This window comes from Geotrypetes seraphini, chromosome 9 (genome assembly GCF_902459505.1).
Source record: "Geotrypetes seraphini chromosome 9, aGeoSer1.1, whole genome shotgun sequence".
Taxonomy (NCBI): Eukaryota; Metazoa; Chordata; class Amphibia; order Gymnophiona; family Dermophiidae; genus Geotrypetes; species Geotrypetes seraphini.
This window is the reverse complement of record NC_047092.1, coordinates 148,286,069-148,303,381: the sequence shown is the minus strand read 5'-3', so window position 1 is coordinate 148,303,381 and position 17,313 is coordinate 148,286,069. Positions and strand designations below refer to the sequence as shown.

The 17,313-nt window shown below is 40.1% G+C and overlaps 1 protein-coding gene across 11 annotated transcripts in view; it reads right to left on the bottom strand.

Moving 5' to 3' along the window:
* Window positions 1–17,313, bottom strand: part of AGFG1 (ArfGAP with FG repeats 1) — a 133,342-nt gene that overhangs the window by 82,153 nt on the left and 33,876 nt on the right. For all 11 annotated transcript variants that reach the window (XM_033958388.1, XM_033958399.1, XM_033958390.1 and 8 more), the window contains one exon: window positions 2,300–2,462. In XM_033958388.1, coding sequence (XP_033814279.1) covers window positions 2,300–2,462 — 163 coding nt within the window. The remainder of the gene's footprint in view (window positions 1–2,299; window positions 2,463–17,313) is intronic.

The following is a 17,313-nucleotide window of genomic DNA, read 5'->3' as shown; positions in this document are numbered from 1 at the left end:
TCCTGAGAAAAAACATAACCTGTTGAGTCTATCACCCTAAACTTAACTTGGTCCCCACACTGGTATCTCTGTCCTATTCACAAATACTTTCTGCTATCAGGGATTTACTTTTTTGACTCAGATCTCTTTTGCTGAAATTTGGCTTTGTTACTCTCTGCAAAATACAATCCCTTCACAGTCTTCTTTCCACAAACATTCTGGTTCATGTTCTAAATTAGAGACTAGATTACTGTAATACTGTTTAATGTTGGCTTTGCCAAGAGTCAATTACATCATCTCCAAATGCTTCAGAATACCACTAAACACTCAGTTGAGCTTGAAATTTGATCACTTGATTCACCTTCTATATAAATACCATGCAGTTCAATGCAGGTAACAAACAGTAAAAGATGACTGTACATCTACAATGAATTATGAAAGAAAAAAACCTCCAGTCAAACTTTAAGCAGCCAAATATTTCTGAAATAAATGTTTAACAGTTTCCTAAAATGTAAATAGGAGGTAGAGGACAATAGAAAAGGATGTAAGTCTGAATCCCATAGAGCTGCCTGATAAGAAAGCAATCTACCACGATTCTTGTTATAAATACAAACTCTGGCAGATGGAAATACAAAAAAATGCCAAATTTTGTGAAGAACGATTTGAGTTGTCAGAAAAGAAATGATCTATTAAGTATCCTAGTAATAGGCCTTGAAGCACCTTAAAGCAAAAACAACCTAGTTTAAAACTAATGCGTGCCTCAAAAAGAAGCCAATGTAATTTGCAAAAATAAAGCGTTACGTGATCTGTTTGTCTCAAACTGAAGATTAACCATACCGCTGTGTTTGAAGCATGCGGTGCCTGTGGAGATGCTTGTGATAGCTTGCTAACAAAGCTATATTACAATAGTCTATAACCACCTGCACCAGCAATTGGAATGCCGAGTTCTCAAAATAAGATCTAATGCTGCACAGTTTCCAGAGTGCACAAAAGCATTTGCAGACTACGGCATCCATCTGGACTCCCATCGTTAAATTCCTATCCAGGTGGACTCAAAATTTTCATAGTGAGGTTCAACTGGATAACTTATGACATTTAAAGTAAGACCATCTTTAGTAGACCTAGTAAAAGTTGCAAAAAAAAAAAAAAGTAGTTTTCTGAGAGTTACCTGTTCTTTACGGTACTGGATTTAAGATTCTATGCCTTCTTGTCTTTAAGACATCTGAAAATCCTGCATGGTCATTCCAGACACTCCCATATGATCATTTCAAATCTATTAACTCACTGGATGATTTTATCAGTACTCGGAAAAGAATCCACAAGGAAATTTACAGGGTTGTTGGTTTTTTCTAGGCCATACTGCCCTATATCTAATTCAGAATCATATTTTCTAAATGTAAGTCCCATCTTAAAAATTACTACTACAAATTGGGTTATAAAGAATTCATTTTACTAATTTTTTTGGTTGGTGTCTGGTTGCTTGGGGGATGGAACAGTTCCCCTCTTAGTCCTTTCACTGAGTTTTAGGTTAAGAGTGTTTGCTTTCCTATTTTAATGGAGTTCAAGACTTCTAGAATTTTAGTATGTAAATCGCTCTGACCTAGCTATAGAAAATGCAGTATAGCAAGCGTATTTTATAAAACATTCTTTGAGAAGTACCATTCTTTTAAGACGATTCCATTGAAAAGTCAGGCCACAGTTTAGTGACTCTCGCAGTAAACTAATGGGCTTTAAAGCAACAACTTTTACTGTACCTTTACTGTACTCTACCTCCCCCCCAACAAAATAAATAAATAAGATGGTGTTTGACTAGTAAGATGAAAAAACAAAACAAAACCCTTCACCAACTCAGAATTGAAATAAAGCATTAAATATGTAGGATTTGTTTATATTAACTCCAAAATGAATCAAAATTTTTGCCATATTTGTAATAAATATTTATCAAAACAAGAGGCATCACAGTAAAAATAACTTCATGAAAGCATGATAAGTACTATGACCTTCCAATACCAGATAAAAACCCCAAAGTAGCCTTATATATTTGGCTGCATTTCTGTTTTTGAATTCAAACACACTGGAGTCTGCATACCACAAAACAATCCACGATGCCAGTTACTTTGAACAATGTCAATATTACGTAAAACATACTGTCGTAAAACATACTAGAATTAATATTTTTTGTTCAGATATTCTTTTCATTACAATTCTGTGATGTCTTTGTGAACAAAAATTTTTTTCTTTCACTTTAAGGGCCATAAAAGATGACTCTTCTTTGAGGCACTATAATAGAATTTACACGTTCAAGGTTTTTAATGCTCACTTGGCTAGGTGTGCCCTTATTTAAGTGCAATGGTGGTGCAGATTCTCCCAAAAGAGTCTTAAGTGGTTTCACTTCAGGCGTGCTGCTTGTACTACTAGCTGAAGAACCTGAAATAGATGCATGGACTGATGCCACTACCTTCGCTTGTTCAGGAGGTACATACCTGAATGAAATTAAAAACAAAACACATTTTAAAAGTATGTTCTGAAGAGACAAGAGCCCTCCCCCAAAAAAAAATAATAATAATAATGAAACATTTTGAAATACAAATAGCAATTTTGGATTAGTTACGTGCTCTAAAGTCAATTTTATTTCACTTTGGTCATGCAAACTCAAAATCTGAAGACCTAATTTACTCAAAGAATAAGGGGAGGCAGGGAAGCAGAGCAGTACGAGAGAGAAATGAAGTCAAATAATGTGAATAAAGTGTGCCAGAACACAGTAAAATACCTAGAATATATTTAAGATAAGTTACATAAATACCTTTGAAATACTGCCTACAGACTATTCTAACTTTATTCAGTGGCTTTTAAGGTAATCACTACTAGTCATTTAGGGATCATTTTACTAAGGCACGCTAACCAATTTAGCGTGCGCTAAATGCTAACGCACCCCATTATAGTCTATGGACGCATTAGCATGCACTAATCTTTAGTGTGCGCTAAATCGGCTAGTGCGCCTTAGTAAAAGAGGGGGGTTAGTATTAGTATGTTTACAGAATTACAAAACAAATCAATTATTGAGACATAGCAGTATAAAGGAAGCAAAACACAGTATCTGTCCCCTGATATTTAAGGGAAGGTACAGTATTATGGGTTAAAATGTGTCAGGTTTTTTGATCACTATTTTGAGATGTAATGTCAGTTCTACAACCTATCAATCAAAAAGCGGTAGAGGAAAAAAACCCACCACTTAATATAGCCATGAAATAAAAAAATGTTTAATGAATTGTGCTTTTGGGGTTTATTAAAAGTAGTATATTTTTTTAATTTTTTACTTTACCTGACTGTTATATATAGGAAGGGGAATTGTCATTTTTATAAATATAATTCTATAATCTATGCAGAGCCTATAAAACATTTTGCTTATTCTTGTTCACATTTACTTCCTTTGAACTGCAAACATGTACATGTGAGAAAACAGTACACAAAATTATGAATTCAAGTGATGATGCATTGCAGAGTCAATGTCAAGTAGATCCATTTTGAAACTCAACCATGCTCAGGTTTTATGTTGGAAGGCTGCAATTCTTCTAGGTATTCAGCGAGGGAAGTCGGTTCTGTAGAACCGACTGCCCTCGCTGAATACCTAGAAGAATTGCAGCCTTCCAACATAGATGAAGTTTGAATTAGCGGAGCACACAATAATTTAGCTTCGGCTCCTATATCTATTATGCCGCAACAGAGAGTGCAATCAAGCTGACTCCGGCACTTGCCTGTTGTTATGGTGCTACGAAATGGTGCAAGGTTACCAATGCATGGGGTCGATATTCATTGTTTAAGTGTACTTTTATTTTTCTCTCTTCTTCCCTACATTCAGAATGGCAGACCACATGGCGCTTTGCTGACTAGCTCAGCGGTGCAAATTCAAGACATCTACTATCTGGACTTAGCAGTTCCTTCTTCTGAACCTTGAGTGTTTTTCCTTGGCTTCGAATGCAATGATCTTAAGTAATCGATAATGGCTACCGATTTCTGCTTGTGCTCTTTGGTCTCATATTTGCTTCTACTTTGGAATGTAGGTATGGTGGCGCCATGTGGTCTGGTCGGGCTTAGGCCTAGGGTGAGCTGCGTGGCATCGTCAGATGCACGAGAAGCCCTGCCTGCCTTAAACAACGATTTTAACACTTGCGATAAAGTTGTCAGATGTTGGCTTAGTCATGTTTATGAATCCCTGTCTGCTATAATAACTAATCTTCTGACTCTTGTAAGCAAAATACTTGTTGGCCATACTTTCCAAACTTTTTATTTCTGAAGCATGGAATGGAGGGTCAGTTGTTAAGGGTAGTGGACAGTATGAATGTTGACTGGTATGACTGTGGTATAGATCTTGTTGATTTAAGTTTGCAGTGGAATTAAGAGTGTGGTTAGTGATTTAGTCAATAGGCTTGATCACTATGAACATTTCAGTATTTTATTGCACAATATGTCTTATTCTTTTTACTTGTTATCGCAAAGCAGTGACAGTACTCAGTGAGATATATGCAGATGTCCTCACTATATAAACACAACTATGTTAACCAGGTTTTCATAAATTTACTGTATGAATCCACATAATACTAGATGCATAGTGTTAATGGCTATAAGTTTCTCTGATTCATGACATAATGCAATACAGTCTGTACATGGGCTGCTTATTCATTCATTCATCCAATTTTTTCTATACTGTTCTCCCAGGGGAGCTCTGAACGGTTTACAGGCATTTATTCAGGTACTCAAGCATTTTTTCCTGTCTGTCTCAGTGGGCTCACAATCTATCTAATGTACCTGGGGCAATGTGGGGATTAAGTGACTTGCCAGGGTCACAAGGAGCAGCATGGGTTTGAACCCACAACCCCAGGGTGCCGAGGCTGTAGCTTTAACCACTGCACCACACTCTCCCCTTATGTTGTGCTATGTGGCATAGTAGTGGTTTAGTGCCATGCATAGTTAATAACAAATGAAGGCGCTACTATAACTTTATAGTACGACAGCACAAAACTATAACTTACTGCCTGCATTATATTCTTAGATATTTGATATGTGCTATTAGCTGAAAGGTCTACTTATTACTCTGCAATGCTAATTGGTACAAACTTGATTTTCCACTGCAAATGACCTGATAAGACTGAGTTATGCGAGATGGATGGGAGGAATATATATGAATGGTTAAACCTCATTTTGAATGATAGTATAATCCATATTTATATTGTATTCTTTTTATTGTTTTATTGTTTTCTAAATATGTGCAGTCATGCCTATCAAGATAATAGAAGGTATATCTGGGAACTTAATAATTGTGATAATTTCTCATCTATCTCTTCTCCACCGCCAATCCATGTGCTACTATTCAAAGACTGTACCTCGTTACACATTTCAGCTTTGGAATGAGGAGTTTGTGTTACTGCTTAGCTCTACATAGCTGCCTTCAGTTGTTGAATGTTACACTGCTTGTTAGAGATTGGAAGGGAGATTGCAACATTATATTATACTTTTTCGTTATTGGATAAATGCTTTGGTTATAGATCTCCAATGCTACACTATGGAATATTATTATCTTATGACCATAATTGCTTTTGTTTTCATATGTGAAGGGGCAATATTGTGCGTTTGTGTGTGCTATACAACAGACATGTGTATTACACTCCCCCTGGTTAAGGAACTAAGGAGCTGAGCTGAATATTAGTGGCTCTACTGTAAATGTAACACTTGCTTATGACACAGTGCCTCTGCAGTAGTTCTTATAGTGTTTTAGGACGAATAAATATTACTGACAACATTGACTGCTAAGTTGTAGCTGTGCTGTCCTAATCTACTCGCTTCCTGTAGAGAATGTATGCCCATATCCCATTCTGGATTTTTCTGATGAATGGGATGGGGCATCACCTTTCAGACGTGTGTGTATTATGTCCTCCATCATTTTCACAAGTGTTTGTAACTCATGCTAAGGTGTTTCTTATAGCTCACTAGAACAGCAATAGGATAGATAAACAAAGTTTCTGGTGCATGTCATTGAAACTTCTCTCCCTTAATGTCAAGGGTTTCAATAATCCAATTAAATGGAAAAAGATATTGAACTACAGCTCATGAAAATCTCCAGACATTACCCTATTCTAAGAAACACATTTATCAGCGTTGGAAGCTGTCAAGTTGAAGACTACTTGGTCTTTGACAGTTTACTACTCACCTGCACATGAAGGGAAAAATGGAACAGCTATACTAGTTAGGAACAGACCTGACTTGAAAGTCCCGAGTCAGAAAAACGATGCAGTGGGAAGATGGATTGCATTACAATTATAGCTTGGTGCTAGTATAATATCGATAATAAATGTCGATAATAAATGTATATGCACCGAATATAGATGACCCAGAGTTTTATAATGAATTTCTATCGACAGCTATAGCCAATACTTCACAGTCATATATTTTAGCTGGGGGATTTCAATCTAGTGCTAGAGCCATCAATTGATAGAAAATCAACTGTTAAATACAAAATCACATGTGCTTGGCACACTTTGCATAATATGATTTCTCAACTCAATTTGGTGGACACATGGAGGATAACTCACCATAATGAATCACAATATATGTTTTATTCGTCACCTCACCATTCATATTCCAGACTAGATTACTTCTTGCTAAGTAAGCATATGACGAAAAATATCTCCACTGCTAAAATTAATGAAATTTCAATTTCTGATCACACTGCGATAGAATTACACCTGAATGATATCTCTAAACCTGTTAAGCCTTCCACTTGGAGATTCAATAATGCGCTGATAGAAGATAAGCAGTTCATAGATCATATAAACACTGTTCTAAAAGAATACTTCGCTAATAATAAACCTGATCATGCCAGCTGGACATCTAGCGTACCAAGCAAATAAAAAGAAAATCACCATGAAAATATTGACTGAGTATGAGGTCAAAATTAAACACCCAGTTGATATGCAGTCACTGAAAGAACTTAGAGATGTGAGACTTGAATATAATATATTGTTAAGTACCCAGGCTGGTAATTCAATCTTTATGCAAACAGCCAGCTACCACAGTAAGAATAACAGAAGTGGACATCTCCTGGCTAATTATTTAAAAATTAAAGAAGAAAAATCTAACATACATGCAATTAAAAATAAGCAAGGGAATATCCTAACAGACCCTAAAGAAGTTATATCAGAAATCAAACTGTTCAATGAAGACCTCTATTCTACTGAATTGTCTTCACAAAATGCTGAGGAATTCCTAACTGACTCAATTAGCCATCCCCGTTTAACTAAGGAAGACAATAAAGCAATGTTACTTACCGTAACAGTTGTTATCCAGGGACAGCAGGCAGCTATTCTCACTAGTGGGTGATGTCATCCGACAGAGCCCCGATACGGACGTCTCACAAGCATGTCTTGCTTGAAGAAACTCAGAAGTTTCGAGATGCCCGCACCGCGCATGCGCCAGTGCCTTCCCACCCGATGGACCGGGCGTGTCTCCTCAGTTCAGGTAGCTAGCCTGAGAAGCCAACCCAGGGGAGGTGGGTGGGACGTGAGAATAGCTGCCTGCTGTCTCTGGATAACAACTGTTACGGTAAGTAACATTGCTTTATCCCAGGACAAGCAGGCAGGTATTCTCACTAGTGGGTGACCTCCAAGCTAACCTCAATGGGATGGTGGGAGTGTTGGCAACTTAAGAGAATAAATTTTGTAACACTGTTTGGCCAAACTGTCCATCCCGTCTGGAGAAAGTATCCAGACAATAATGAGAGGTGAAGGTATGAACCGAGGACCAAGTGGCAGCCTTACAAATCTCCTCAATTGGTGTCGATCTGAGGAAGGCTACAGAGGCTGCCATTGCTCTGACCTTATGGGCTGTGACCCTACAAGGAAGGGATAATCCAGCCTGGGCATAGCAGGAAGAGATACAAGCCGCCATCCAGTTGGAGATGGTACGCTTCGATACAGGTCGTCCCAACTTGTTCGGATCAAAGGAGACGAAAAGTTGAGGAGCAGTTCTGTGTGGCTTGGTGCAATCCAGGTAGAAAGCCAAAGCACGTTTACAGTCCAGAGTGTGAAGAGCCGATTCTCCATGATGAGAATGAGGCTTTGGAAAAAATATTGGAAGTACAATGGACTGGTTGAGATGAAATTCAGAGACCACTTTAGGCAGGAATTTCGGATGAGTGCGGAGGACCACCTTGTCATGATGGAATACTGTGAAAGGTGGATCCGCCACCAAGGCCTGAAGCTCACTGACCCTGCGAGCAGACGTGAGGGCCACCAGAAAAACCACTTTCCAAGTGAGATACTTAAGTGGAGCCCTGTTGAGAGGTTCAAACGGAGGCTTCATGAGTTGAGAAAGGACGACATTGAGATCCCAAACCACGGGAGGAGGTTTGATAGGAGGATTGACATGGAAAAGTCCTTTCATAAATCTGGAAACCACAGGATGAGCAGAAAGAGGTTTCCCCTGTAGAGGCTGATGGAAAGCCGCAATAGCACTCAGGTGGACTCTTATAGATGTAGACTTGAGACCAGACTGAGACAGGTGTAGAAGATAGTCCAACACAGAGGATAGGGAAGCTCGCTGAGGCTCCTTGGCATTGGAAATACAACAGGAAGAGAATCTAGTCCACTTTTGGGAGTAGCATTGTCGAGTAGCAGGCTTCCTGGAAGCCTCTAAGACATCCCTCACCGCTTGAGAAAACTGATGAGGAGTTACGTTGAGAGGAACCAAGCTGTCAGGTGGAGAGACTGCAGGTTGGGATGAAGCAGAGATCCCTGATGCTGAGTAAGCAGTGAAGGAAACACTGGAAGAAGGACTGGTGTCCTGCTGCTGAGTTGAAGCAGAAGGGAGAACCAAGGTTGTCTGGGCCACCGAGGAGCTATGAGAATCATGGTGGCTTGGTCCGATTTCAATTTGACCAGAGTCTTTTGAATGAGAGGAAATGGAGGAAACGCATACAGAAATCGATTCCTCCAATCCAGCAGAAAGGTATCTGCCTTGAGGCGATGAGGAGTGTAGATCCTGAAGCAAAACTGAGGCAGTTTGAAGTTGTGGGGAGCCGCAAAGAGGTCTATCTGAGGCGTCCCCCATTGTGCAAAGATCTGATGAAGGGGGTTGGAATGGAGAGTCCATTCGTGAGGCTGGAGGAGTCGACTCAAGTTGTCTGCCAAGACATTGTCCTTCCCCTGAATGTAGACAGCTTTGAGGAAGGCATTGTGGCGAACTGCCCAATCCCAGACTCTGAGAGCTTCCTGGCAGAGGGAGGCCGATCCCGTGCCCCCCTGCTTGTTGACATAGTACATGGCGACCTGGTTGTCTGTGCGGATGAGGATCACCATGTCGTGAAGCAGATGTTGAAAAGCTTGAAGAGCGTAGAAGATTGCTCTGAGCTCCAGAAGATTGATCTGATGGAGGCGGTCCGCACTGGTCCAGAATCCCTGAGTGCGAAGCCCATCCAGATGAGCCCCCCCAGGCATAGGCCGAGGAATCGGTTGTGAGAACCTTCTGATGAGGAGGAGTGTGAAACAGCAAACCTCTGGATAGATTCGAAGAGGTCATCCACCAAAGTAGAGACTGCCGAAGAGCAGGAGTGACTATGATGTGTCGAGTCAACGGGTCTAACATTTGAGTCCATTGAGAAGCTAGGGTCCACTGAGGAATTCTGAGATGGAGCCTGGCAAAGGGTGTCACATGAACTGTAGAGGCCATGTGGCCCAGGAGGACCATCATGTGTCTCACTGAGATGGACTGGCAAGAAGATACAGACTGGCAGAGATGAAGAAGAGCATCCATGCGCTGAGGAGGAAGGAATGCTCGAAGCTGAATGGTGTTCAGTACCGCCCCGATGAAGGGAAGGGACTGGGTAGGCTGCAGATGGGATTTGGGGAAGTTGATCTCGAAGCCCAAGCTCTGCAGGAAGCAGATCGTGGTCAAGGTCGCCGAAATGACCTCTGGAGCAGAGGGGGCCTTGATGAGCCAGTCGTCGAGGTAGGGAAATACCCGAAGACCCCTGTTCCGGAGTGCAGTGGCCACCACCACCAGACACTTCGTGAAGACTCTGGGAGACGAGGACAGGCCGAAAGGAAGCACTCGATACTGCAGATGTAGATGTCCCACCCGAAATCTGAGGAATTGGCGGGAGGCCGGATGAATGGGAATGTGAGTGTAGGCCTCCTTGAGATCCAGAGAGCATAAACAGTCGTTCCGCTCGAGGAGGGGGTAGAGAGAAGCAAGGGTCAACATGCGAAACCTCTCCTTTACTAAAAACTTGTTGAGGACTCGAAGGTCCAGGATGGGTTGTAGGTTGCCCGTCTTCTTCGGGACGAGGAAGTACCGGGAGTAAAAACCCCGGTTGTGCTGGTCCACCGGGATCGGCTCGACGGCCCGAAGCCGAAGCAAAGCCTGAGCCTCCTGAAGGAGAAGGGCGGTCTGCGTTAAGTTGGAAGGATACTCTCTTGGAGGGTGGTCCGGGGGGACCCAATGGAAATGAAGAGAGTATCCTTCTCTTACGATGGAATGGACCCAGAGGTCGGTGGTAATAGCCTCCCATCGATGGTAAAAATGATGGAGGCGACCCCCGATGGGAAAAATAGGGGGATGCAGAACGAGGTCGGTTATGTTCCCTGGAAGAGAGTCAAAAAGGCTGAGTAGCCTTCGGTGCAGCCGGCGGCTGAGGTTTCTGCTGAGCCTTCTGGGGAGGCTGTCTCTTCGCCGGTTGTCTCGCAGCAGGAGTCTGACGAGGGGTGTAGCGCCGCTGATAAATCAAAGGCGGTCTAGAAAGTCGAGACTGCTGAGGCTTGGGCTTAGGCCGAAGGATAGATTGAAAAGACTTTTCATGATCTGAAAGTTTCTTGGTAACAGTTTCGACAGACCTTTGTCCCTAATAAATGTGGACGCAAAATTATATGCCAAAATATTGGCCAACAGATTACAACAAATATTGCCTAAAATTATAGGACCAGAACAAAATGGGTTCATGGCGGGCAGACTGGCAAGTGACAATATTAGTGTTTGCCTCCACTTATACAACATGTTCAAAACTCCTCTCAACCATTTCTAGCCCTTGCACTAGATGCTGAAAAAGCATTTGATAAGGTCGAATGGGACTTCATGTTTAAGGCTTTAACATGGTTTGGATTAGATGAAAGAATTACTGTATAGCGTTGATTAAAGTGCTGAATACATCACCGACCACATCACTCAAAATTAATGGCATAACATCCACTACATTCCGCCCTACCAGAGGGACAAGACAGGGTTGCCCCCCTGTCCCCTCTTTTATTCATAATAGCTTTAGAACCCTTATTGATTTCAATTTGAAGTAATCCCCAAATCTCAGGTAAAGCTTGCGGCAAAATGAAAGTGAAGATGTCTGCTTATGCTAATGATGTATTGATTTATACTAATCCACAATCTCTCCCGGTCCTATTGGACACTATATCAGTTTATTAGAAATTCTAAGGCTACAAATTAAATACATCAATAAACATGTTTTAAAGAATACTACTGATGAGTACAACTTTCAATGGGCAAACAAACTAAAATATTTGGGAATCCATTTTGGCCCGTATACCAGCACAGACATTATAGATGGAACTACAAACATAATCAAGAGATGGACACCATTGAATCTCACCTGGTGGGGGAGATTAGAGTCTATTAAAATAGTGATTACTCCAAATATCCTCTATCCTCTAAGTATGCTACTTACCCTACTCCCAAAATCATTCTACAGTAAATTTGATCAACAATTATCCAAGTTTTTATGGAATAATAAGGTACCTAAAATAGCCTTACAAAAATTGAAACAATCTCGTCAGAAGGGAGGAGTTAATTTACCAAATTTTCTAGACTATCATAATGCCTTCCTCCTCAGACAATGCTCTCGGTGGATTCTTTGAAATGATCATAATGATACACTGTCAACATGGCTGCGATTGAATCAAGAACTTTATTGGTGGATGAATTTGACTTACCTGCCATTTATAACCTCCTCAAGGATTATATTACATTACATTACATTAGGGATTTCTATTCCGCCATTACCTTGCGGTTCAAGGCAGCTTACAAAAGATTTATAAACAGGGTTACAATGGGATAACAATAGAATTGCTAGAGTGGTAGAGATTAGATCTTTTGACATTTCTTTGGTAGTTAAGAACAGGGAGGCTTAACAGAAGATTTATAAACTACAATTGTCCTTGCTATGATAGTAAAGGGTAGATCCTTTATCTATTATTAGTGTTGTTGAGAGTATGTGAGGTTAGGGCTGTTTCAGGAATTTCTTGAAAAGTATGGTTTTTAGTTCTTTTCTGAATGTCTTGTATTCTGGGGTGGACATCAGAAGGTTGGAGATCTGGTTGTCTAGTCTTGCTGCTTGAGTGGCTAGGAGGCCGTCATGTAGTTTTGATCGTTTTACTTCTTTGATCGGGGGGGGGGGGGGAATGAATGGGGAGTGTGTTTTTCTGTGTCTGGTTGTGGATGCTGGGATGAGGCGGTTGTTCAGGTAGGACGGGCTGTCTCCGTTAAGAGTTTTAAATAACATGCAGTAGAATTTGAATTGTATTCTTTCTTGGATTGGTAGCCAATGTGAGTTGATGTAGGCTTCTGTGATATGGTCATGTTTTTTCAATGAGTAGATGAGTCTTAAAGCTGTATTTTGGATTGTTTGTAGTTGTTTGGTCATAAAGGTTGGGCATGGGAGGTAGAGGATGTTGCAATAGTCCAGTAGTCCTAGGATTAGGGATTGTACTATAAGCTGGAATTGTGTTCTTTCAAAGAATTTCCGAATTTGTCTGAGATTTCTCATGATAGCGAAGGATTTCTATATTGTGTTGTTTATTTGCGGTTGCATGGTACAGCATCTGTCTATAGTTATTCCTAGTAGTTTTATGGTGGTTTGGATGGGGTAGTTGATTGAGTTGAGTTCTAGGTTGGCTGGATTCATATACTGGATTCATCTCAATTAGCTGTCAAAGAACTTGATAGTTTCTTAAATATCAAATGGAACAGATCACTATATACACCCCTATGGTGCAATTCGGAGATTAAAATACAAAACCACACTGTAAATTGGAAAACTTGGAAATCCTCAGGCATTTGGAATTTAGGACAACTATATAATGGGAGCAACTGGATACCCTATGACAAGCTGTGTTTCCTCTTTAAATTACCTCCCTTTCCAATGGCTCCAACTTAAACATGCACTTCACGACCATAGTAACATAGTAGATGACAGCAGATAAAGACCTGAAGGGTCCATCAGGTCTGCCCAACTTGATTCAATTTAATATTTTCCTTCTTAGCTATTTCTGGGCAAGAATCCAAAGCTTTACCCGGTACTGTGCTTGGGTTCCAACTGCTGAAATCAAACCGAATCCAGCCCATCTATACCCTCCTAACCATTGAAGCTCTCCCCAGCCCATCCTCTCCCAAACAGACCATGCAAGTCTGCCCAGTACTAGGCTTAGTTCAATATTTAATATTATTTTCTGATTCTGGATCCTCTGTGTTCTTCCCACGCTTCTTTGAACTCCGTCACCGTCTTCCTCTCCACCATCTCTCTTGGGACCGCATTCCAGGCATCCACCACCCTCTCCGAAAAGTAGAATTTCCTAACATGCTCTTGAATCTACCACCCCTCAACCTCAAATTATGTCCTCTGGTTTTACCATTTTCCTTTCTCTGGAAAAGATTTTGTTCTACGTTAATACCCTTCAAGTATTTGAACATTTGAATCATATCTCCCCTGTCCCTCCTTTCCTCTAGGGTATACATATTCAGGACTTCTAGTCTCTATCTATTTCCTATTGCATTGTGCCTATTGGACACCCCTAAAATTATCAAAATTACAGAAATCTAATGCAGAAGATCTGTTGGTCATGTAAATTGTCAATAGGAACATTGAAACATATGACATTTGAGTGCCCTTTATTGAAGGATTACTGGACTCAGATTTGGAAACATACTTTCTATAACAGGTATCTTAATGCCACTATCATATCCCTTCTTCATCTCTATTATTAATTCATCACAAACACTTTTATAATTATAGATGTCTCATTTAGTACAATTACTCTTGTTAATTGCACTCTGAATAATATTCACCAATTGGAGGACTTTTCCAATGCTTCTTATAATGAATGGTGGAATACAGTTTGCTTATATGCATGCTATGAAAGAGTTGCAGCAGAACGTAAAAACTCACTTAAGATTCACAAAAATGTGGGACCCATTGACCCATAATATGGGGACACATCGCCTACTTGCAGGTTCCAGTGAGCTAGACTAATACGTTTCGTCATACCTCTTTGTGCTTAAACAAATTTGTTAGTCTTGAGTCGAGCAAAAGATGCACTCTAGTAATATATAACTAGTTCTTATGACTTTAAGACATACTTCTCATTTCATTTACACACATCTGACTAGTTTGTTTGGTTATAGGATACTTTCCATTTTTGTTCTCACCTCTTTGTCAGCCACTGACCGCATATAACTGCATTATGTTATGTAATATTATTTGTAATTGGTCACTGACTGTTACATATTCAAAATGCTAATAAAGTTTTAAATGGTTGCAGTTGAAGCAGGCTATTCAGGTAGGGTTCCCTTAAAAAAAAAAAAAAACATGTTTAACCTCCTCCAAATTGAATAAAATTTTGTGTGGACATTCACTAGGGTCACTAGGCTATTCTTATATTCAAACTACAAGTATATCATGCAAAATTTTTCAGCTGGATCTCTATTGGTTCACTTACAGACAGCTGAATAGTCACCTTCAGAGTGCCATGCACTGCATAACACAAAACAGCCACTTTGTCCAGGCGCTGCAGCCCAACACAACCTGTCAGGAAACTTAAATTTTTTGTATTAATACAACTCCTGCTACTAAGTTCCTGTACAAAGTTTGGAAACCAAAATGAGCACTAGGCGGCTTTACAGCCAAAGAAGCGATGCCACTTTTTAATACAAATTTTTACTTTTTTTTCCTTTCTCTTTATGTCATTTGAAATAGCATTTTTTGCTGCAAAAGCCACCCTGTTTCATCTTGGACATTGCCTTGTTTTTGTCAGAATTAAGGCCCCAAAGACATGCATCATTTGCACACATGGATACATTATCTCCTCCCCTTTATCAAGCTTTGCTGCTGACAGTGTAAGCTTAATGTCGAGCCTCCCATAGAAATAGAATGGGCAGCTTGGCATTTAACTAGCACTGCTTGGCAGCGCAGCTTGATAAAAGGGGGTATGTTATACAGAGCTGTCTTTGGTGCCCTATTGTGTAACATGCAAATGAGCTAGAGATGCAACATTTTACAGTGCAGCCAAGCTTATTGTGCTTACCATGCTTTAAACTTACGACACATCTTAGATGTATTTTCAAAAATTGGTGAAAGTTGTTCCAAAACTGTGGTATGATAATTACCTTGCGTTGGTCAGTGGTAACTGAGCCACTGCCAATTCAGCAAAACTGGCAACCCCATCACCTAGGGGTCACTTCTGATAATCAGACAAGGTATCAGTCACGGGTTATTACATTACATTAGTGGTTTCTATTCCACCAATACCTTGTAGTTCTAGGCAGATTACAAAAGAGGATACCCTGGACATTTCCAGGAAAATTACAGGATAGGGTACTGATTACATGGTTGAGACTTTGCTGGGAAATTTACAGGATTGGGAATAGTTAAGGGGATGCATTAGTTTGTCTTGATAAATTTTCTGAATAGCAGGGTTTTAATTTCAAGCTTTATTTAAGCACAAGACAAGAAAAGGCACAGCATAACAAAATTTATTAAACTGCAATTTTACAAAAATTCATTTATTGACTTTTTTCTAACTTATAAATGCTTTTGAACATTACAACAATGGCTGATAAAGTGACTTGTGAATAATGTACTGCCTGCTAATGAAGTTGTTGTGGGTGTATCAAGGATAGCAATAATATGCTCTTGTGGAGCCTAACATGTGTCTCTACGGGGTGGCCAATAAAATGGACCAGGCAGGACCTTGGAGGTGCAAAATGTTGACCAAGATAATCATGTTCCTCAATCGAGATCTCGCATATGCGGCCAATCTACCAAGAATTGTCATAGATGCAAGCTAAATACTGACCAGATTGGAGGCTGGACACTTGAAGGGTAGGAAAATATTGTACTGAATGAGGGTGGCGTCATTTGAAATTTTAGTTGCATCAGTGGGCTAGAATTGATGATTTTCCCATCCCAGCAACTGTATGACCTTTGTTAAATCTCTCATCCTGAACAGGTCTGATTCAATGTCCTCCTTTGGGAAACAAGAGACACTTGTCACAAAAGTCAAACAGATCCTTTAGTGTCAAAATTTGGTTCTTGGGGGGGAAGGGGGGCTGTAAACTAGCATGGTCAGCTAAATGTTTTATGGTTCCTCCAATCCTATCACAAGGTGATTTTCCATGGCTGGTGCCAAAAAGTGCCATTCAACTGTGACATGAAAGTCATTATTATGATTGCAAAGATTAATTAAATTTTTGTATTAAGGAGCAGAACTATCACTAAAGTAGTAAATATGTTCTAAAACAGGTAAAATGTCCTTCAAATGTTCAATGAGCTTCCTCAAAACATGTGCACAGCTATTGTGTCGTGAAGCAAACAGCCACTGATCATGCATATAAAGACATTGGATATCAAGGTTCCAGAAAAACAACTAAAGAGTGGAGTGTGGCCTGACTATTTTCCCAATGAAATCCCTGCACCGTACCCTGAATAATAAAGGAATAATTCTCAGTAAAATCCAACAAAATGATGACATGGCCCTCCATTAAGGTAACCATTGTACCACAATGCCTGAAAACACTGCTAACATGATATTTTGATATGACATCACAGTTGCATAGCACAACTTGATGTCCATTTTGAGGGGTCATTTATAAAATTACTGTAAAATATCACATCCCTAGCTTATTTGCATATTATACAATAGGGTGCCAAAGATGTCTCTGTATAACAGAATCCGCACATGCAAATGATGTATGTCTTTTTTGACCTTAATTATGACCAAAGCAAGGCCGGGTCCAAGATGAAACAAGGTGGCTCTTGCAGAAAAAAAAAAGCAACAATAAAAAAAACCCCAAACAACCCAGTTCTTTTGACAAAAAAAATTTTAAGAACTACATGAGATTTCACCCCCAAAATGGTGAAAATTTACATAAAGTGGCATCACATCCTATATAATAAAACCCTAGCCACCATGCGCACTTACCTGCGTGCTTCCGTGATCTCTGATCTGTGATCAGTAGGTTCGTGGCCAACAGGAGTGCGGATGCGGCGGCCAGACAACTCGGAGA